The sequence below is a fragment of the Syngnathus leptorhynchus genome, chromosome 20, assembly GCF_054491065.1.
Source record: "Syngnathus leptorhynchus isolate UIUO chromosome 20, UIUO_Slep, whole genome shotgun sequence".
In the NCBI taxonomy this organism is placed as follows: domain Eukaryota; kingdom Metazoa; phylum Chordata; class Actinopteri; order Syngnathiformes; family Syngnathidae; genus Syngnathus; species Syngnathus leptorhynchus.
The window spans coordinates 6318553-6340495 of NC_141214.1; the positions used below are offsets into that span (position 1 = coordinate 6318553).

At 52.4% G+C, this 21943-nt stretch overlaps 1 protein-coding gene across 4 annotated transcripts; it reads right to left on the bottom strand.

Annotated features, from left to right (window-relative positions):
* Positions 1-3476: 3476 nt before the first annotated feature.
* LOC147041201 (uncharacterized) lies at positions 3477-21591 on the bottom strand. Of its 4 annotated transcripts, none has more exons than XM_085940004.1 (19): positions 21450-21591; positions 17653-18163; positions 17063-17200; positions 16625-16891; positions 15446-15633; positions 15224-15364; positions 14184-14298; positions 13882-14117; positions 13385-13553; positions 13165-13318; positions 12517-12642; positions 12340-12452; positions 11586-11702; positions 11368-11528; positions 11225-11294; positions 10959-11076; positions 10792-10853; positions 10536-10706; positions 3477-9789 (listed from the first exon to the last, which is right to left on the bottom strand). In XM_085940004.1, exons 2-19 carry the CDS (start codon positions 18085-18087, stop codon positions 6730-6732), a joined length of 5841 nt encoding a protein of 1946 aa, XP_085796130.1. In that variant the 5' UTR covers positions 18088-18163; positions 21450-21591; the 3' UTR covers positions 3477-6729. The 4 variants fall into 4 exon arrangements, with proteins under 4 accessions (XP_085796130.1, XP_085796131.1, XP_085796129.1 ...); XM_085940005.1 differs by having other exon boundaries at positions 13882-14087; positions 21446-21540; XM_085940003.1 differs by lacking the exon at positions 21450-21591 and having other exon boundaries at positions 13882-14087; positions 17653-21267.
* Positions 21592-21943: the final 352 nt, after the last annotated feature.

Consider the following 21943-nt stretch of genomic DNA (forward strand, 5'->3'; position numbering starts at 1 on the left):
CACAGATCAACCAGCCAATCAGAAAGTGGGGGGTTGTTTGGGTGTGGCACTTTTCACTTTCATTTAAGTTTTGCCCATGATTTTTCCCTAATGAAGTGGCCTGTGATTAGGTACACCTGAAAATGGCGGCGTACCTAATGGAGTGTCCGTGTGACGTCACAGATCAACCAGCCAATCAGAAAGTGGGGGGTTGTTTGGGTGTGGCACTTTTCACTTTTATTTAAGTTTTGCCCATGATTTTTCCCTAATGAAGTGGCCTGTGATTAGGTACACCTGAAAATGGCGGCGTACCTAATGGAGTGTCCCCGAGTGACGTCACAGATCAACCAGCCAATCAGAAAGTGGGGGGTTGTTTGGGTGTGGCACTTTTCACTTTCATTTAAGTTTTGCCCATGATTTTTCCCTAATGAAGTGGCCTGTGATTAGGTACACCTGAAAATGGCGGCGTACCTAATGGAGTGTCCGAGTGACGTCACAGATCAACCAGCCAATCAGAAAGTGGGGGGTTGTTTGGGTGTGGCACTTTTCACTTTCATTTAAGTTTTGCCCATGATTTTTCCCTAATGAAGTGACCTGTGATTAGGTACACCTGAAAATGGCGGCGTACCTAATGGAGTGTCGGAGTGACGTCACAGATCAACCAGCCAATCAGAAAGTGGGGGGTTGTTTGGGTGTGGCACTTTTCACTTTCATTTAAGTTTTGCCCATGATTTTTCCCTAATGAAGTGGCCTGTGATTAGGTACACCTGAAAATGGCGGCGTACCTAATGGAGTGTCCGTGTGACGTCACAGATCAACCAGCCAATCAGAAAGTGGGGGGTTGTTTGGGTGTGGCACTTTTCACTTTCATTTAAGTTTTGCCCATGATTTTTCCCTAATGAAGTGGCCTGTGATTAGGTACACCTGAAAATGGCGGCGTACCTAATGGAGTGTCCGAGTGACGTCACAGATCAACCAGCCAATCAGAAAGTGGGGGGTTGTTTGGGTGTGGCACTTTTCACTTTCATTTAAGTTTTGCCCATGATTTTTCCCTAATGAAGTGGCCTGTGATTAGGTACACCTGAAAATGGCGGCGTACCTAATGGAGTGTCCGTGTGACGTCACAGATCAACCAGCCAATCAGAAAGTGGGGGGTTGTTTGGGTGTGGCACTTTTCACTTTCATTTAAGTTTTGCCCATGATTTTTCCCTAATGAAGTGGCCTGTGATTAGGTACACCTGAAAATGGCGGCGTACCTAATGGAGTGTCCCCGAGTGACGTCACAGATCAACCAGCCAATCAGAAAGTGGGGGGTTGTTTGGGTGTGGCACTTTTCACTTTCATTTAAGTTTTGCCCATGATTTTTCCCTAATGAAGTGGCCTGTGATTAGGTACACCTGAAAATGGCGGCGTACCTAATGGAGTGTCCGAGTGACGTCACAGATCAACCAGCCAATCAGAAAGTGGGGGGTTGTTTGGGTGTGGCACTTTTCACTTTCATTTAAGTTTTGCCCATGATTTTTCCCTAATGAAGTGACCTGTGATTAGGTACACCTGAAAATGGCGGCGTACCTAATGGAGTGTCCGAGTGACGTCACAGATCAACCAGCCAATCAGAAAGTGGGGGGTTGTTTGGGTGTGGCACTTTTCACTTTCATTTAAGTTTTGCCCATGATTTTTCCCTAATGAAGTGGCCTGTGATTAGGTACACCTGAAAATGGCGGCGTACCTAATGGAGTGTCCCCGAGTGACGTCACAGATCAACCAGCCAATCAGAAAGTGGGGGGTTGTTTGGGTGTGGCACTTTTCACTTTCATTTAAGTTTTGCCCATGATTTTTCCCTAATGAAGTGGCCTGTGATTAGGTACACCTGAAAATGGCGGCGTACCTAATGGAGTGTCCGTGTGACGTCACAGATCAACCAGCCAATCAGAAAGTGGGGGGTTGTTTGGGTGTGGCACTTTTCACTTTCATTTAAGTTTTGCCCATGATTTTTCCCTAATGAAGTGGCAACAACCATATATATATATATATATATATATATATATATATATATATATATATATATATATATATATATATATATACAGTATATATATATATATATATATATATATATATATATATATATATATATATATATATATATATATATATTTATATATATATATATATATATATATATAGTATATATACTGAAAGTGGAAAGTGCCACACCCAAACAACCCCCCACTTTCTGATTGGCTGGTTGATCTGTGACGTCACTCGGGGACACTCCATTAGGTACGCCGCCATTTTCAGGTGTACCTAATCACAGGCCACTTCATTAGGGAAAAATCATGGGCAAAACTTAAATGAAAGTGAAAAGTGCCACACCCAAACAACCCCCCACTTTCTGATTGGCTGGTTGATCTGTGACGTCACTCGGACACTCCATTAGGTACGCCGCCATTTTCAGGTGTACCTAATCACAGGCCACTTCATTAGGGAAAAATCATGGGCAAAACTTAAATGAAAGTGAAAAGTGCCACACCCAAACAACCCCCCACTTTCTGATTGGCGGGTTGATCTGTGACGTCACTCGGACACTCCATTAGGTACGCCGCCATTTTCAGGTGTACCTAATCACAGGCCACTTCATTAGGGAAAAATCATGGGCAAAACTTAAATGAAAGTGAAAAGTGCCACACCCAAACAACCCCCCACTTTCTGATTGGCTGGTTGATCTGTGACGTCACTCGGACACTCCATTAGGTACGCCGCCATTTTCAGGTGTACCTAATCACAGGCCACTTCATTAGGGAAAAATCATGGGCAAAACTTAAATGAAAGTGAAAAGTGCCACACCCAAACAACCCCCCACTTTCTGATTGGCTGGTTGATCTGTGACGTCACTCGGGGACACTCCATTAGGTACGCCGCCATTTTCAGGTGTACCTAATCACAGGCCACTTCATTAGGGAAAAATCATGGGCAAAACTTAAATGAAAGTGAAAAGTGCCACACCCAAACAACCCCCCACTTTCTGATTGGCTGGTTGATCTGTGACGTCACACGGACACTCCATTAGGTACGCCGCCATTTTCAGGTGTGCCTAATCACAGGCCACTTCATTAGGGAAAAATCATGGGCAAAACTTAAATGAAAGTGAAAAGTGCCACACCCAAACAACCCCCCACTTTCTGATTGGCTGGTTGATCTGTGACGTCACACGGACACTCCATTAGGTACGCCGCCATTTTCAGGTGTACCTAATCACCTAATCATATATATATATAAATAAATATATGGTAAGGCTCTTTTTTTTAATAAAAAAAGTGACCATGAATAGCAAGGTTGTTGTTTTTTTGTAGATATAAACAAAATAAAACCATGTATCGTAACGCTTAAAAAAAAGGCAGCCAAAACACACATGAGAGACTGTTGGAAATAAATCCTCCAATCTCCCATAGGGTGGAAATGATTTTTGAAAAAACACATTCAATACTTGAGTTTGTAGTTCTTTATTAAAATCATTTGCCCTCCTCCATCACCATCACGTGCATGTGTGCGTGTGTGCATGACAACTATGGAGCAAAACTTGCCTGCATTAGCACTTGTACAGTGTTTGGCTGCAGGGTGGTTTCCAACTGAAGGCTCAAAGAGTTAATACCAGGGCATGCAGAAACCTTAGAAAGAGTGTGAGAGTGTGAGAGAGTGAGAGAGTGAGAGAGAGAGAGAGAGAGAGAGAGAGAGAGAGAGAGAGAGAGAGAGAGAGAGAGAGAGAGAGAGAGAGAGAGAGAGAGAGAGAGAGAGAGTTTGTGTGTATGTGTGTGTATATGTGTGTGTCTGTGTATGTCTGTGACTCCGTGCTATACATTTAGGCTTCTTTTTCTAAAGACAATGTAACAATCGTTTGGAATGAAACTTGCCCTGGCTGGCTCAATTCCCCCCCCCCCCCTCCCGCCGCAGATATTTGTCAAGTCAAGACGGAAAACAGTGTTTGTCTTTTGTCAAGGCGAGAGTTGCAAAAATCCAAGATGAATGTGAATATGTTCATAGTTTCCCCCCCCCAAAAATACTTCTTACTGGAACTTTGCACACCCAGTCATCATCATCTTGCAAAGAAGCCTGCTTGCTACATGGTGTCAGAGAGATCCTCGCGAGGTCCCCAAGGGCGAAGTCCGGGACATAACAAATCAACACACAAGCATGTACACACGCGAGTGCACACACGCACACACACACACGGGAGCGCTTAGAAAGCAGCGTGTCGGTGAAGTCACGCGTAGGCCAAGAAGCAAAGAGAAAGAAGGCCCCTCTAGGTAGACAAACGCTCGCAGTGACACGGTCATAAGACACTGGCGCATCCCTCCCCGCCGCCACACCCTCACTAAGTCGGAGCCTCTCCATGTTGGCGAGCAAGAGGCCAGCGAGCAATGACAGTTAGGTGGCGGTCTCTGTGAGCGCGGGACCGGCGGGGGGGGGCTCGGGGAGGCTGGCGTCCGGACGAGGACAAAAGACGCAGTCAAACTGAGAGCAGATAGGACTTAAATAGAGATATTAGATATTTAGAGCAACATATATTGCACACAGATTCATCTTTTGAAAGTCACATAAGCAGAACACACCGTGGACAGAAGATAAACAAGACCAGCCAACACAAATGAACTTACTTTACCATTTGGGTTCCTCCAGATACCTCCGCCAAGGAAGAGATGTCAACTATGTGAGGACGCCATTCATCCCTTTTCTCAAATGCATCTTCTCATACGTGCCCCGAGATGACGAAAGGCTGGGGTACGCCCCGACCCGATCACCAGTCGCATTCACACCCAGGTACAATAAAGACATTTGAGAGTTCTTTGGAAGCCGGCGTACCCAGAGGGAACGCACTCAAGCAAGGGGAGAAGCAACAAAGTCCACAAAGCAAAGCCAGAGCCCAAATTCCAGCCTACGAGGCGGAAGAGCTGAGCACTCAACCACGACCGCAGCTTTCTCTGAAGTTATACAATGTGATTGTTAAGGCCTTGGCGGAGGTCTGGATTTGGCCATTTCAGAAACCGGATGAGGGAAAAACAAGATTGTTGACGCGACCCACTAGCACAAACACGGATAGATGACATGTTAGTAGGTATATAGAAGTAGATTTAGCTCGTTAGCGAAAAGGCAGATCGACTCTGAAATGTTTTTCAAAAAAACGAAAGTCTCTTCTGGTTGGTGTAAATAATGGCTCAGATGCAGTTTTAGGCAAGCTGAAAATGGGACGACCACGCTGGCACTCCGCTCGTGTCCACCAAAAGTCAACGGCGACAGGTTAGCAGCTAGCGGCATGAATTCTTATTTGTTTCTGGAGTTTGGCTGCTGGTGTCAGCTCATTGGCAAGTAAAAAGTAAAAACTTATTTCCGAGGTGAGGTTTTTTTTTTGGAATGCAAAACAGGCGGAGGCGCTGCTGTGCTGCTCGCACCCTGCTATGCTGCACTTTTTCACCAAAGATAGCATCCAACATAGGCACTGTCTCTTTTGACATCGGAACGACGGTTAACCAATCCAAATCACACACACAGACACACACACAGACACACAGAGTTAGCTACACTTGCACATTTCCCTGCAACGACCCATGGCCTGGGTCCAACATGTGTAGCACCAGTTTCCAAAAGAGACACTCGTTGCCATGCTGGATGCGATGCTAACCTTCAGATGGGAAGATGTTTGGAAACTTTCCCAAGTGGTAGCTAGCGTTCATTTGCTTTAGGGCCAAGGGAATTTTAGGGTTAGCTAAAGGGCTACATGTATGGATGGGGTGTTTCTTGTTCTTAAGAAAAAAAGAAAAAAAAACGCCTCATTGAGGTTGATGCCACTATCAAGTGCGTTGAACTGTCCACGATACATTCGGTCAATTGGAGTTAGCGGACGGGCCATCTGCTGCCGTTCTTGCGCTAGGTAGTCGGCGGAATGTTCCACGGGTCGTATGGCACAGTGCTTACATCGTATTCGACTCAATACATTTCTCAATATATAGATATACGTATATAGATCCACATTGACGACGACGACACGAAAAATTGAATGTATTGCTCTGGAAAGAAAAAAAAACAAAAAAAGACATTGATCCGAGCGCATAAGCGTCTGTGTGCCCTTTCGTGTGCGTATGACGGCGTCGCAAAGGCGGGTCGGTAGAAATCGATGTGGAGTTTGGCACTCAGCTTTGCATTAGGCCAGAAGTCTGTCAGTCACAGTTGACTTACCCTGTTGTCAGGACTACAAAGACAAAAAAAAAAGCAGACACACACGAAGCGCAGCGAGGAGAAGGAAAGCTCGACAAAGTTCTTGAAGAATGACAACACAAACTCAAAACGGGACACGTCAGCCTCCTTTTTTTTTTTTCATCGTATGGGGGGGAGGTGCCCCCGCTGGGCATCACAGTTCTGCGGGGATGTAAACAGTTCTTAAGGGAAAAGGGAAAGTGGGTCTTTGTCGAGAGAGGGGAAAAAAAACAAGCGTGGTGAGGAGCGCTACAGGAGCAGTGGGCATACCACAAAAGTTCCTGAGCCCTCAAAATTACTCGTCTGCTCCGACACACCCAAAGCCCTTTGCTGTCTGTAGCCAGCAAGTCTCCAAAGGTCGATGGCCCCGCTACCGATCACGTGGGAAGTCGGCTCCCGTTTTCCCTCGAAACGACTTGTTCAAAGTTGTGGTCGCTTTGTGCAGAGCCTCAGGAAAAAGGACTCGGAGTGGAGAGTGAGTGGGCAGCAATGGAGATAGCCTCAGACCTCACTCTCCACGCTTGAGAAATGGGCCGAGCCCCTCCGGGAGCAGAGGGCCTTGGCTTTGAGGGGGACGTGAGGGGACTGAGGAAACCTTTGGGGCGGAGGAACCGAGCGCAGCCTCTGGTACTGCAATTTGGCACTGGCCGAAGCTACGGAGGAAGGCCGCGTGGCGCCCGGGATGGACGATACCACAGAGGGTGAGGACACAGAGGAGGAGGAGGATGTCAGTGGAGGAGCATGGATGGGGTGAGCAGAGGATGGAGGCGCCGGAAGGGCGGGGAGGGGGCTCGGCAAGTTGGGCATGAGGGCGGAAGGCGGGGAAGGAAGTCTCCCTCTCTCCGATCTTTGTGTCCGCTGCTGGATGCTCAGGCTGAGCTGGCTTCCACATTTGGAGGTGGGGTTCTGCGAGCGATCCGGCTTGGAGGACGACGACGAGTCGTGTTTGGGCTTTGGGGTGCTGCTGAAGCTCTGGCGGTGATGGTAAAGCTCTTCTTGGCTGCGTGAGGTGATGCCAGCCCACTTGGAAGAACGAACGTGCGGATGGTGTCCGGGGGAGAGGCAGGAAGAACAAGCAGCCGGTCCTCTCGTTTTGTCCTTGGACCGTCGCTTGGTCTTCTTCTCATCCTGGATGTGAAGCTTATCCACCGACCAGTAGCGTCGAGGCGGCGGCGGCGCGAGCGGAGAGGGCGGGCGGCGCGAGCCCCAAGCCCAAGCACTTTCCCCGGCCCCCCACCTCTCCCCTCGTTCTAGGAACAAATCGTCCCTGCTGTTGACGCTCCCCGCTTTGTCCCTGGAGGGGTAGGTGCTAAAAAACCAGCCCCCTCCTCCAATCCCGCCCACTGCCGTGTCATCGTGATGGTCCCAGTACCTCTCAAACTTGCCAAACTCGCCCGAAGAGCCCTCGTCGTCCGAATATATCCCCGCACCCTTATCCCGGTCTCCGTCCTCATCCGAGATGGTCCCGCCTTGCCTCTTGGCATACTCGCCTTTCCGTCGCTCTCGTTCAGACTCTTCGTCTTCCTCCAGATCAGACTCCCACGCATGGAAGGATAAACCTTCCTTAGGAGGAATCTCACCTCTCCCGTTCCGACCCAGCAGGGGCTTTCTCTCTCCTTCGATTCCAACCACATCCCTGTCGGAGCTTTTGCTCTTTCTCCTTTTGGATTCGACGGGCAAGAGGGGCAGGAAGGCAGATGGGATGGTGTCGGAGGAGAGGTTCCCTGCCCAGAACTTGACAGATGTGGACGGCTTATTGCTGGCGGACTGATAGTGTTTGCTGTTCCTGCGCCTGTACTGCCTCTCCGCCGCTCGGCTTTCCTTGCCATCCTCTCGCTCTTTTTCTTCTCTGGCCTTTCTCTCATCCTCAGCTGGAATGTTCCAACCATAGCCCCTGACAGAGCTCTCGCTCTTTTTGCCAAAGGACTCCCCCTTCAGGTGAAGGTACGAAGGGTAGTCCGGCGTTCCCGGTTTGGCCTCCTCTCGCTTGTCAGGATCTCTTCCCTCCTGGTCTGACTTCTTTCTCTCCCTCTTCCTTAGCTTTTCATCCTTCTTTTTCTTCTTTTTGGCTTTGCGTCGCTTTCGCTCCCTTTCTCGCTCCCTTTCCTCGCGCTTCTTTTTTCTTCCCTTCTTCCTGCGCTTGTTCTCACGTTCCCGCTCTTTTCGCTCCCTTTTGTCTTCTCTGACACCTCTGGGGTTGGTTGTCCCCGAACGACCCCTTTCTCTGTCGCCCCACGATGCCCACCACTCTTGTAACTGCGCCAGCTGGCTGTTCCTGCGCTCTCGCCCATCGTCCCTCTGCGGGCGCGGCTTACGCGGCGGGACGGGCGGCGGCGGACTGCACGGCAGCGAGCGTGACGACATGCGACGGCAACGGATCTTCCGGCGCGAGCCCAGGAGGAGACTGGACTCTTCCGTCAGCAGATCAGAGTCGTACTCCTCCTCCACTGTGAATTCCCGGTCTCCAGCACGATAGCGAAAGCTCAAGGAGGAGTTGTAGGAGCTGTCACTGGAGCAAGAAGAAGGAGAATCCGAGCGAGAGACCGAGGCGGATGAGGACGAGGAGGACGAGGAAGACGTGGAGGAGGACGACGAGGAGGAGGCGCTGGAGCAGGTAGAGTAGAAGCGGCGTGGGGACGAGGGAGTGGTTGGGGTATGCGTCGGGGAAGAAAGGGGGACTGGCAGAAGAGGTAGGGGAGGAGCACGCCGCCCCCTCCTTCCCATGAGATCACCTGCTCCGTACCTGCCGCCTCCTCTTCTCCCCAGAGGCAGGATGTTCTCATACAGGGGGCCCCCGGAGCTCTTCCTCCTCGTCTGAGCAAGACTTCCACGCCGCCAGAAAGGGGGCCTCCGTGGCGAGGAAGGCAGCGGAGGCGGCGGCTTGCCGATTAAGGCTCCGGCTCCTTTGGAAGGTGGCCTGGACATGCCGGCAGATTTGGGGCCTCTGGGATTACCTTTGGGAGTCTGCTGGCTGCCCCCGACCTGCTGGTCCGAGTTAGCTCCGAGCCCCTCCGGATCTATGGGACCGTAGTAGCGCTTGTACTCATCCAGTCCACTGTCACCCGCTCCTTGCAATTTCCAGTGTTGTCCCAGGTTCTGCTGGTACTGCTGCTGGGCCTGGAGTTCAGTGATGCCTCCTGCGATACCGCCGATACCCAGGCTGGCACCGCTGCTGCCACTCAGGACCTTCTCGGGCTTGGGTCGGTTCCAGCGATCCACCACGGCTAGTCTGCGGTCATGGCGAGGCAGAAAGGTGGAGCAGGGCATGGGGCCTTCAAAGAGGGGGCTGTTCGAGGGTCCCAGCGCCATGGCTGAGTGTCCGGCAGGGGTCGGCGATCCTGGCAGAACGCTAACGTACGTCTGACCCTGCGGCTGCTTTGGGATGTGCTTGGTGGCCGGCTGCTGCTGCTGTGGCGGCTGCACCATGGTGATGGCGGCAGTGTTGTTGACCGTGGCGGTCACCAGGTGCTGCTGGGCCACGGTGGGCACCACGTGGTACTGCGGCAGAGAACTCTTCCCACTTCCCGTCTCGTCCTCAAACTGACAGCAGCTGTACATTCCCTAGTGGAGACAAAAGCCAGATGAGAAAGACCATCTCGCTAAGTGCGCTGTGAAATTGAGTACGAATCCCCGATTGGCTTCCACCGTGGGGACGTTCAAACAAGCAAGCACGCAATACATGATGTTTTTATTTGCTGTCTGGGTCTAATATTGGCTCATAGCAGACATTTCTGGGCTCATACTTTTTGACAAACTTCGACTAGAAAGTTTTCGTCTTTGCTCCCAGCTTTAATCATTCTCAAAATGCCGCGGCTAATGAGGAGTGGCGCTCGCGCTTAGCTGGAGGAGGACTTGCGTGTCACCTTCACCGAAAGGCAGCACAGCACGCCGCTCACTCGACGGGCTCCGACTAATGAGGAACAAACGTATTTACATGAGCCAGAGCCCCTGAAGCCTCAGAGCACCAAAGCGATTCATAAATCAGCAGCGATGAAGACACCGCGAGCGTCCGAGGGGAACATCCGTTTAAAGTTCAAGCTACTTTGCAAGCAGATGGACGTGATGAATGTTCAAAAGCAAATCTGGCTTGAGGACAGACACCAAGAGGAGGTCAGGACATCCTGCGACTGGTTTTGGCACGAATTGGCACGGAGATGAGAGCTTAGCGCCAATTAGCTCCTTTCAAATTTGGTCTTTGACACACACAACCCAAAATAGACAGATGGTTGACCGTGGCAGAAGAAAGTAGCAGTCGTGTTTGCGGCAAGAAGGCAGATAGAGAGGTGTGTGCGCAAGTGAGGTCTCACCCTGCTGAGCGCCAGCAGGAAGTCCATGCCGCCTGAGCGCTTGATGCAATGCCGTAACTTCCAGTAGACCAGATGCTCCCAGGCGAAGACCAGCAGGCTGAGGCCCATGGCCACCAGCAGCATGTAGAAGACGCCCGCCATGTTGTCGATGTCCAGCTTGCTGCTCATCACCTGCGCCGCCGAGTACACACTTCACTACTGACCCCCCCGCAAGACCACATTTTCAACATGTATTTAAAAAATAGCAACGTCGTACCTCAATCTTGTCGTTGTGGCAAATTCCCGACAACCAAAGACGCTCCAACATGTCAATCTCGTCTACAAGACACGCACGGAGTACGTGAGCTCAGTCAAAGGACGTCTCGCCCAGTTTCAACGTTAATTGACCTCGGTGTTAATAATCTTGTGTTCATTGTCCCGTACCGTCTCCCACCAGCTGCAAGAGAGCCAGGTCCAGCGGTCTCTTCCATCGAGAGTTCTTGTGGAGAGCGATGCCGTAGCCAGTGGTGGCGAAGACTTTGCCAGAGCCGATGGTCATCACCTTGCCGAGACCAATGGGCACAAGATCAGAGCTCTGCGTGGCGCGCTCAAGCATTTTTATCTTTCCAGGTATGAACACGGACATGATGGAGCTACAAGCTGGCTTTGAATGGTTGGCTGGTTTTTGGTCAGTTTGCTTTGCCGCTCACCTTGCAGCCTTCGTCCTTCCTGGCCATGTAGTTGAGCACAGCGGCGTCGTAGATGAAAGCATCCAGTTTACTGCAGCGACACAAAGAAACAAACGTGGATGAACAAACGTCTCACGCATTCGGCGGCGGTGTCGGCGACTCACCCCGTCTTCAGGTTGTCGATGGCTTCCTCCACGCCTTTCTGGTTGTTGCGGATCATGTATTGGTGCATGTTGGGATAGTTGGAGCGGATGTTCTCCTCCGTGCTGCCATTGGGCACCGTGCCGAAGCGCAGGGGCGGGTACTGCTCGGTGGGCTGCTGGAACTGCACCAAAAAAAAACATTGGAATCGGCGGATCGTTTCGATGACGCTCGACTTTACCTTTTTGTCGGAGAGTCCCGACACAGTGTCGATGTACTCCTCCTGGATCATGAAGGCGGCCAGGTTGGCGGTGTAGGACGCCAAGAAGATGACGGCGAAGAAGGCCCACACCAGGACCTGCGGGGACGGCCGGGAGGGCTGAATTTCAAATCTGGACCGACGACGGGTGGGCAGAGCTCGGCGGCATCCTGACTCCCGTCTATAAGTAGAAGATCTCACGGACGAGGGAGAAGGTGAGGATGCACAGCAGGTAACCGATCAGGCTGATGTAGAGCCACGCCAAGAAGAGCAGCGGCGCCAACAGCACGCTCATTGTGACGAGAGCCGGCCGGAGCGGACCGACTCGGCTCGGCTCCGGGCCAGACGACATCGCGGTGTGACACCGTCCGCGTTACACAGAGTTGCATCATGGCCGAGTGATGTCACAAAGCAGGGCTGAGACCTGGCCCATCGTTCTCCATCTCACGATCGCATTGAATAGTGGATGTGGAATTCATTGACTGGCAGCCAGTCCAGGTTTTGGCGCCGAGGCTGCAGCTGAGCGCCACCAAAGTCATATTCGTCTGACGCGCAACAATCAAACGTTGCCTGCTGTGACCTGCTTTTGGCCAAGTGCTCCGTCTGATTGTTTAAATACTCTCAAGCAAATGAGACCAGCCGGTTTCCCCCACGCTGGTCCTCATCAACGCCGCTGACTTGCCAGTTGAAAATCAGCGCAATCAACAAACTCAATGGGGGGGGGGGGGATACTGACCATGATTTTGCTGGTGGTTCCTCGCGGGTTCTCCACCGGCACAGAGTTGTTGAAGACCAGCGCCCACAGGAGCCAAACCGACTTGCCGATGGTAAACTTGGAGCCGCCCAACTCTGAGACAACAGAGGTCACCTGAGACTTTGAAGAGCACACAGCTCCAGAAATCAAACATCTTACTTTTGGCGCTCTGCAGACTGCGGTTGTAACCGACCGGGCTGAAGAACTCAAAGATGAAGACTGTGACGGCCACCACCGACAGACACATGACAAACATCATCACCCACACGGCCGGACTGTAGGGCTCTGCAACGACAAACAACGACAAGGCGCTTCAGGAAATGCGTGTGCACTTCTCGGAGCAGAAATCCCTCAAGTTGTCGGAGAGATTTGTCCAACGGGGGAAGGATTGTACTCGGCTCGAATCGGATCAAATGCCACTGTGGAGACGCAGCGGTAAGCCAGTGTGTGTGTGGGGGTGTGTGTGTGCGTGACAGTGACGCTCAGCAGGGATGAAGTCATAAAAAGCTCTGTAGTTACACTTGATCGACATCGGTGTTATCGGAGACGCTTGCCGTCTGGGAGATGACTTGTAAATATTGACCTCGCTTGATTTCATACAGTGTTATTTATTTCATTTATATTTTTAGGATGAACGAGCCTCGTAAAATGACTCATTAGCAGTGATGTTTACACCAACTAAGAATATTTATGGTGTTCATTATCTAGCAGAAGGTAAAATTTGATTTTTTTTTTTGTCAGATTGGTACCGTGACCTTTTTTTGATATGACATCATGGTGCCAGCGAAGGAGAGGATCTTCACTCACCGAGAAAGGCGGACGGCGACACGGTGCCGTTGCTACGGGAAACCATCACGCTGATGCCCGTCTCCACGAAGGGTACGGAAAACTCCACGACCTCCGAGCGCTCCTCGTTGATGGTGAGCGAACCGATGGCCATGTCGGCTCTGTCGGACACCACCTGCGGAAACCCAGAGCTTCAGATGGAGAACGTGTACGGTCAGATGCCGCCAACTGGCCAACTGACCTCGCCCACCATGCCGTTCCACTCGCCGTCGATGTTCTTGCCGTGGCGCCCGTTGGTGACCAGGTAGAGGTCGTAGGTGAAGCCAACGATCGTGGCCAGCCTCTTGAGGACGTCAATGCAGAAGCCTTTGCAGCAATGCTTTGTGGGAGAGGAACCTTCCGCCGGGAGGCTGCGAGCAAAAACCCATTTGGAAAGATGGCCCACCGGGAATGCACGCCAAGGTTTCAATTTCTTTTCCAATATGTCCAAAGTTCTCAAGGTTGGCTTTGACGCCCGTCTGAAAGTATGTCCTGTCGCCTAGCGACACCACAAGGCCTGACTCGAGGACCTTGAAGGCAACTTTGAAAAAGACCACGGCAGCAAATAAAAGCAAAAGGAGCGAATTGAAAAGTGCAGATGCGTCCCCTCTTGGCCAATCAAATTGATGGAAGACAGACTTATCTGCCATTGGCCAGCCAGGTCGCGTGCTGCCAGGAGGTAGTTTATCTCCAACTTACCTGGAGTTGGGTGGCATGCGGCAGGGCACCGAGTCACGAATGCAGGAGCTAGTCCCCGGGTCGGCGGGCTCCACGATGACGAAGGGTCTCTCCTCCAGAGTGACCACTCGCAGATGCTGGGCATCGTCCAGCGGCTTGAGGAACGGGCCGTAGCGTGACCACGGGTGGTCGCGCAGATGCAGGTGGCCATTCTCCCACCAACCCACCTGACCACGCAAACACGCGCAACGCCGCGCCTTAGCCGAGCGTTAGCCCGCCCTCGTTTTAAGGGGGCGCGAAATGGCAGCGGCAGTGGCACTGACCTCCTCCCAGCCGCGTCCGTTGTTGTACGAGATGACTTCCAGCAGCGGATTGGACAGGTAGCCGTCATCGTTGAAGGAGTAGTCCCGCCCCCCGATGGAGATGTTAGTGAAGTACCTGCAACCCAAGTTCACCTCCATCGTTCCATAAATACGCCACGGACAATATCTTTGTCGGGATTGTGCACACCAACAAACGTGCGGTATTATGAACACACACTTGTTAGCATAAATGTTAGCACTATTCGCCCCCGGCTGCTTTGATCCTTCACTTCCACGTGACATGCACAGATGTGACTCGCGCCCGCCTCCGTCCAATTAGTGACAAGCACGCACCAGCAAGCGTGACGGGAACATTCGCTTCTTATTGAACTTGTAAATAAACCGACTCCATATCCAGCATGAGCACGAGCGGCGGTCAGCGGGAAAGGTTGCCGTGGCAACCCGCCGGCCAGCGGATGCGGGAGGTGAGGGAGAAATTGGTGTGTGTGTGGTTTGTCACCTCGCTCATATTCCTTGTTATGTCGAAACATTTTAAAGATTCAACTGCAAAATGGAGCTCGATTCTTACCAGCCGGCGCGAGACATTTCTAATACCCCGCTGTGTGTGTGTGTGTTCTGTGTGCGTGTGTACAGTACGTGTGTTTCTCTGCATCAGCATGTGCACGTCTCCAAGCATCTAAATGAAAGTCTTCATTTGTGTGCGCCAGCATCTTCTGAGCCAAGATTTTGCGTCACCATGACAACTTCAAAAGTCACAGAAACAAGCGAGCCACCCCCCCGACACACAAGCGACTGAGTGGCCGGTTGCTAGGTGACACGCCGACGTGTCATTAAACACAAGTGTGATGTTTTGTCACAGAATGTGCGAGAGCAGCTTCTCCGTGAGGTTACTAGGTGAAGCAGCACGCGGCTCACGGGCCAACGACTCCGGCGGGCGGCTACCACTTCAGGCTACTATTACACCGCCCACTAAACGATGGCGTATTTCTAGGTTATTTTTGAATTGAAAACCACGAAAAAGACAAATTTGCCTCCCTCACCTGATTCTGTCGGCCACCCGCTGCGTGCGGTTGCCGTCGCTCTGGCAGTTCCCGGTGTAGAGAGCCCGGCCGGCGGCGCCCAGGTCGCGCCGTAGGGCCGTGGCGCCGTGGGTCAGAACCGACACGCCCTTGGCGATGCGCCTGCAGGGGCCGACAGATGCATAGACGCCGTTTGTCTTCACGGAATGTATTTCTCACTCGTGTCGTTTTCAAAGCAAGCACCTGCGAGGTTCATCTCTCCATCCCTGAGGCCGGATGGCGAACAAGGCCTTGGGCAGCCCCTCCAGACCCAAGCCGGATAGCGCCGGGCCCACAGCGAACCACATGTGACTGGGGCCCGCCTGGCCTGACGCCCAGGCCGCTCGGAACACAAGCTCCGCCTCCTCCAGGGAGCAGTATAGCAGGCGCACCTGCACCACACAAACGGGGGGGAGGGGGGGACATTTGAAAGCGCCTTTATTGCGAGAAAATGAAGTCATCCTAGATCTAAAATTGTTTGGGCACATTCAGGTTACACGGCAGCCGCAAAGGCAGATTTTGTTTCAAATACTGAGAGGCGCCACGCCGAGCCGCCTTGGCTTGCTGCAAAACCAAATGACACTGGAGGGATTTGTTTGACTTGTAGTGACACTTGAAAGGATCACAATGCATCACTCCACATGCTGGGAAATGAGAGAGCCATTTCAAAGACGGAGACACCTGAAAGCACCGCGCTGCATTCAGGTAACACTGGGGACTGAAATGACGACTGGACTCAACAAATGAGAGCACCGCACTATTTTCAGGTTATCCTCATTACCACGAGACACGAATGCATCGCAATGCATTCAACTTCCATTTGCTGGAAAATGAGAGAATTCTTTCAGTGACGCTTGAAAGCACCGTGCTGCATTGGGGTGCCACTTGCTAATAAGTGAAATGACACAGAAGAGACTCGTTTAGAGTACAGCGACGCTCGAAAGCATCGTGACGCATTCGGGGGTCACTTGCAACAAAATGAAATGACGCCGGAGAGATTTGAATCAAATACAGCAAGTTGACACGCCAAAGAACCGTCCGGCATTCTGGTTTCATTCAATCGGCTGTAAAACTTTTTTTGTGATGCACTTGGCTCACATCAACATGGGTATGCTGCTATATTTTACAGCTTTTACTGTAAAAGAAAATGAAGATAGCGCCTAGAAGTATCGGAAACGCAAGCGGGTGTTGGTCCCAACTCGACGGCGTCCCTCAGGGATCCATCTTGGAGCCCTTTATTTTTATTTTTCATCTCAGTTTAAAAAAGTATTTCTAAACAAGTGCCAACCAAGAAAGTCGTTATTTTGGATTCAAAGGACACAAGGACAATTGAGGTCCTTGCACAATTCACAATTCTCTCAAAACAGCCTGGCCGTCGCTCACCTGCGCCTCGTGGTCCTTGAGCACACGTTTGGCACGGGCGCCGCCGGGGTCGTCTGTGATGTTGAGGAGCACCACGCTTTTTTGCTCCCAGCCGATGAAGGAGCCGTCCGTCATGGCCTCCACCATGTCCAGGAAGTCCTCGTAACCGTGGTGGCGGGTAGTGACCACCGAGAATGACGTCCAGTCGTACTCCTCCAGCACCTCGAAGATCACCTCCAGCTGCAGCGCCGTCGAGCACGTGAACTGCAGGTAGATGGAGCCGCTCTCCTGCCGGGCCCACGGTTGACATGCTCACCAAAGCAGCAAATATAAATGACGGCGACCTTCCATTGTGCTTTTCTCGAGGCCGACCTCCTGACTTCATTTCCTCCTCACTGCTCGATTGACATGGAAATGTCTGGCAGTGGGGACGGAAATGAAGAGAGGTGCGCTCGGTACCTGCGGCTCTCGTCCCAGGCTCGCCCCTCCGCCCACCGCCAGCACGGGAACACCGGTCTGAGCCGAGATGAACTCCAGCATGGGGGCCAGCGGGGCGCGGTTGGGGGGCGGCGGCCTCTCCTCCTCAAAGACCAAACCCTGACAAAGTATACCACAGAGACACGAGCTTATATCAGTCGGTGAAGACGGTGTGCAAAACGATTGGCCCGATTCTTGGCCCATATATGGCCTTTAGCATTGTTTGTTAGCATAGCGCTAAGCCGCTATTTTCTGAAAAGGTGTCACGGCATTTTTATGAAATGACTTGAATTTGCCTCGTGAAGGATTTAAGAATCATGCAAAGAGCCAGCCGTGTAAATAGACGCCGACGGCTCAGCGCTCCCCCGAGAGAACTTGATATGCAGATGAGGATCAAAGGCGACGTGCAAATGAGATGTCATTTAATAACAAACGCCGTGTGAAAAGCTCTGCGGCGAGGATCACGACGTATGAGGACGACGGACGTCCGTGCGGGGCTACCAGAGCCTCTTTTCGTCACGACGACGGTGACACCCGCCATGTGGCTTGTCCCGCCATAGCGGCGTTGGTACCTGCAGCGGCGTGGTGGCGAGCAGCTCGCACAGCTGCAGCAGGAGGCTCCCCGGGCTGCTCTCGTTGACTTTCAGGTAGATGACGGTGGCCTGCCCGGACGGTGTCATCACGATCTCGGCGACAAGCAGCGACACCGACGAAGTGGCGGCGAAAGAGGATGCCGCCGCGGCCGCCGCCGGGGAACCCGCGTCACTCACGCCTCTTTGGCCGCCGGCCGGGCTGCTCCCGAGTCCGGGCGGCGGCTCTCCGGCCCCCGCTGCCGCCTGCGGGAGCAGGGAGGATCCAGAGTGCACCACGGCGATGTTGACGCTACCCGAGTCCCTCTCTCTCTCCCGGGGCCGCAGCAGCAGGGGGGGCGAGGGCCGCGCGGGCCCCGTGCAGGCCAGGACAGCCAGCAGCAGCGAGAGGCGAGAGGCCGGCCGCGGCGCCGCCATGGGGGACCGGAGGGCCGCTTCTCGGGTTGGGGGGTACGGCCGCTCACCGGCTTTCACCCACAGAGCTGACGAGAACCTGCAGGAGGTGGGGGGGCCAAATGTAGCACAACTGTAATTGGCAAACATGCGCCTTGGTGCAGGGAAGGTTCGGGAACTGCAGAAAGAAAATCCGTATGAGAATCTGCTCCCTCTCTCGCTCGCTCCAAAGGCTCAAAATCAAATCCACACAGCGAGAAAAGAAAAGATGGAGAGAATAAAGCTTGCCTCAATCTCTCTGACTTTTCTCCATGATTCAAACGGCTTCCCTGCCTGCCTGCCCGCGGCCCAAGTCCGACTGGCCGAATTGGCGGAAAGAGGAACTTGATCTCAATTGCATATGCACAGCGATCAGCAAGGAGTTGGCACTTTGCCATTTGAATTTACATTCCATCAAACTCATTTTTGCCCTTTGACAAGACTTATTCTTCTTTATACGAGTTGACTTCTTAAAATGTCTTCCTCTTCCCCCTCCATCATGTTGTTATTCTTTTTTTGGTCTGGCGCTAGCACGCACACAAATTGTGAACCAGCTCGTTATCGCCGAGGAGCGAGGAGAAGTCCGCTCGATAGCGGGCGGCTGTAAACGGCGAGCGAGAGGCGGCGGCCATTAATAGGCAGTGTCGTTCGCTGCAGAATCGTGTGCGGAGGGGGCCGATTGCAACGTGCTGTCATTCATCAGCATGGCATCCATTAGCGCTCGCTAGCATGACGACAGCCACCCCGACTCATTTCAGGACTCGTGTTCTTTGCATCAGTCACGTTTGATTGCCATATTCCATCTTTTTTATCTTACTGTTCCGGCTTTATCGTTCCTCTCATATTGGGCCTTTCTGAACTGTTAATTGTTTATCATGAATCGCTCTTTGAAAGTATTATAATTCTTGAATTATGCTTGAATTTTGAATATTTGCACACCACCGACAGAAGGAATAATCAGGGCGAGAACGATACGGGCAAAGAGAACGCCGAAAGCAATCGTGAAAATAGCAACAACCACCAACGCGTTAAAGATGATAACGACAATACCGGTAGCAAGAATCTCGTACGGTGTGATGGTAAGAATGGCAGCCATACCAACAACACAGAGGACGAAGAATTATGATGGTAAAGAGTTCAAAAGTAGGCAAGGTAGGGCGGACGCGAGCGAGATTTGCCTGCCGAGACGAGAACTTGGCCCTTGCGGAGGTCCCGGAGGAAACTTTTTCTTAAGAGAATGAAAAAAGATGCGTGAGAAGAATATCACAAACGGACCGCGCTGTCACTGAATACTGAAACCAGTCATCAGTCCGGCAATTTTCAAGCCTAGACGCCTAGCGGCCCCGCTGTGAATTATTTAGCGTCATTATCCGAGGCCCGGGCCGGTGCAATCCGAAGTCGACTCGCAAGGTCGTTTGGCTAGCGAGGACGAGGCAGCGGCCCGCTCGGGGAAAAACCTGAAAACAGCGCGAGATGGACAGGGACGCCAGCTTTCAATATTTGGGAAATATACTCGCCGCTTTCTCTCACTCATGTCCCGCCAACAAGCGTTGCCATGGCAACAGCCTCGGAAACCGCCGGAGGCATTTTTTTCTGTTTGTTCTTAAGAAGCAAAAAATGAAAATCAGCTGCCCTCAACTGAGCTCGCGTGGCCTGAAATTCGAGACTGGCGGCTTGCCACAAAAGTGTCTTTTCAAACTTTGAAACGTGGATCATTCATTAAATGTGAGGATGGTCTACATCGTGGATTAGCACTTGTCTTGGATAGGTTTGGAGAGCAACCGATGTACGGAGGTTCTCTCCGTAATTTGCAAAAAAAACACGCAAGAGCAAAACAATCCCTCTTCATCACTCACTCAACCGCCTTCATTTCCTGTTTGGGCTCCCTCAAGCTACACTGGGACGTTTCCTTTGCCCGCCTACATCAGATTGCACTCTGCGAACGTTTAGGCTCATTCATCTCACTCCGCGCTGGCATCCATTCACAAAGGCTGATCGTGCGCAACGATAACAGCGGGAAAAAAGCAGTGGGCAAGGGGGGGGGCAGATGAAGGGAAGGGGAGGGGGCTGAAAAAACACAGGCGAGCGGGCAGCAACCGATGATGAGGGGGAGAGGTGAGCAAAAAGAAAGCATCGTGGAGATCCATGGAAGGGTGAGGAAGATGAGGCCAAACGGGAGGAAGATGAAGATGGGGGGGGGGGGGGGGGGAGTGAAGGGATGATGGCTCGAGGAAGAAGACAGGATTAAGGAGAAGCAAGGAAGACAAATGCACGAAGAGAAGCAGACCAAGGAAGAGATTGCGGCTGGAAGAGAAGAGGAAGACGGCGGCTGGGAGCAACATAAGAAGATCGTAGGAAAGGTCACAGCGGCACCTAAGGAAAGGACGCAAAGGACGGCGGCTGAGGGCAGAAAAACTAGTCAAACGTGTTGCTCGTCGGGCTGCGACACAACATGAGTGGAGGAGGGAGGGAAAGATGGAGAGACGCAGCCTGACGGTAATTACGGGAGGTAATGAAGAAGAAGGGTGGTGGAAAGAACGAAAAACCAAAGACAAAGAAAAACAAAAAACGGTTCACATCAGAAAACAACTCAAGTGATCCACACAAAAGAAAACAGTGAAAGCGTCGGTCGGCTTTGTCTCCGGCCTCGGCCCGATCCCGGCCGACTTTGGGCGAGAGAGCAGGGTGCGCCCCGGACCGGTCGCCGGTTATGTCAGGAAATCAAAGAACGGTCAGCAGTCAGTCAGGGCACGGCGGACAACCAATCGATCGTGAGCCGTCGATCGGGCCTCCGACGATCGCCTTCAGACGATGGCCTTCGGAAGATCGACCGATGGCGATCAAACCGAGCGACGGAGCGGTCACCGGTCGGTGGTGAACAAACAACATACATTGTCATGTAGAGTCACGCCTCTCTTCCGTGAGGTTAACATGCTACGTGATCAAAGCTAACCAACCAAAGTGAGTGACAAAATGGAGCCCGTCAGTATGAAAACGGAAACGGCAACGAGGCAAAGGCTTTGCATGGGGCTTGACTCGGAGATGGACCTTCAGAGAATCGTATCACAATCATCAGCTTTGGGTATTTTTTTCCTACTGCAGAAAGCTGGAATGACATATGCGCAACAGCTATGATATGGTATGTGTGTGCGTGTGCATGTAGCGTGACGTGTGCTCGTGCGTGTTTTGACAAAATGTCCCACGTGAGTGAGTCACACCTCTGGAACTTGGCAACACGCACGCGCACACACATCAGTGACAAAAGGGTTAAAGACGCATGAAGGGCAAAGCCGGCGTCAGGTGACGTGCGCGCATGTGCGTGTGCGCGCGCGTGTGCACGTACTCACAGTGCGCGTGAGGCTCTTGCTCTTGTCTTCCTCGTGGCGCTGCTCTCTCACTCCATCCTTCCGTCATTTCTCCGCCGGACATCCTTTGCTCGTCATCCCCGCGGAGGCGCCATGACGCACACGTATGTCCGTGGGCCCCGAGAGGAAGACGAGGTCCGCCGGTCTGGTCTGGGCCGGGCCGGGCTGGGCTGGGCTTTTGGGCTAGGCTACATGTTGCTGCCGCCGCTGCCGCCTGCGCGCGTGTTTGCGCTCGCCCATGCGCCTGCCCGCCTAGATGCTTGCGGGCTTAACATTCAGTATGTACCCAGGTCGCCTAGCAACGTCTCTCTCCCTTCCTCTCTCTCCGGCTGGGCCCCTCCTCCTCGCTGCCCGCCTGCGACACGTGTTGAATGCAAAGTGAGTCGTCCAGGCTGCCACCGCTGCCTCGCCGCAGCTCTCCTTCCTCGCGCGCGCGCGCGCACGCGCAGCTCTGCCCAAAGTCAAGCATTCCAAGG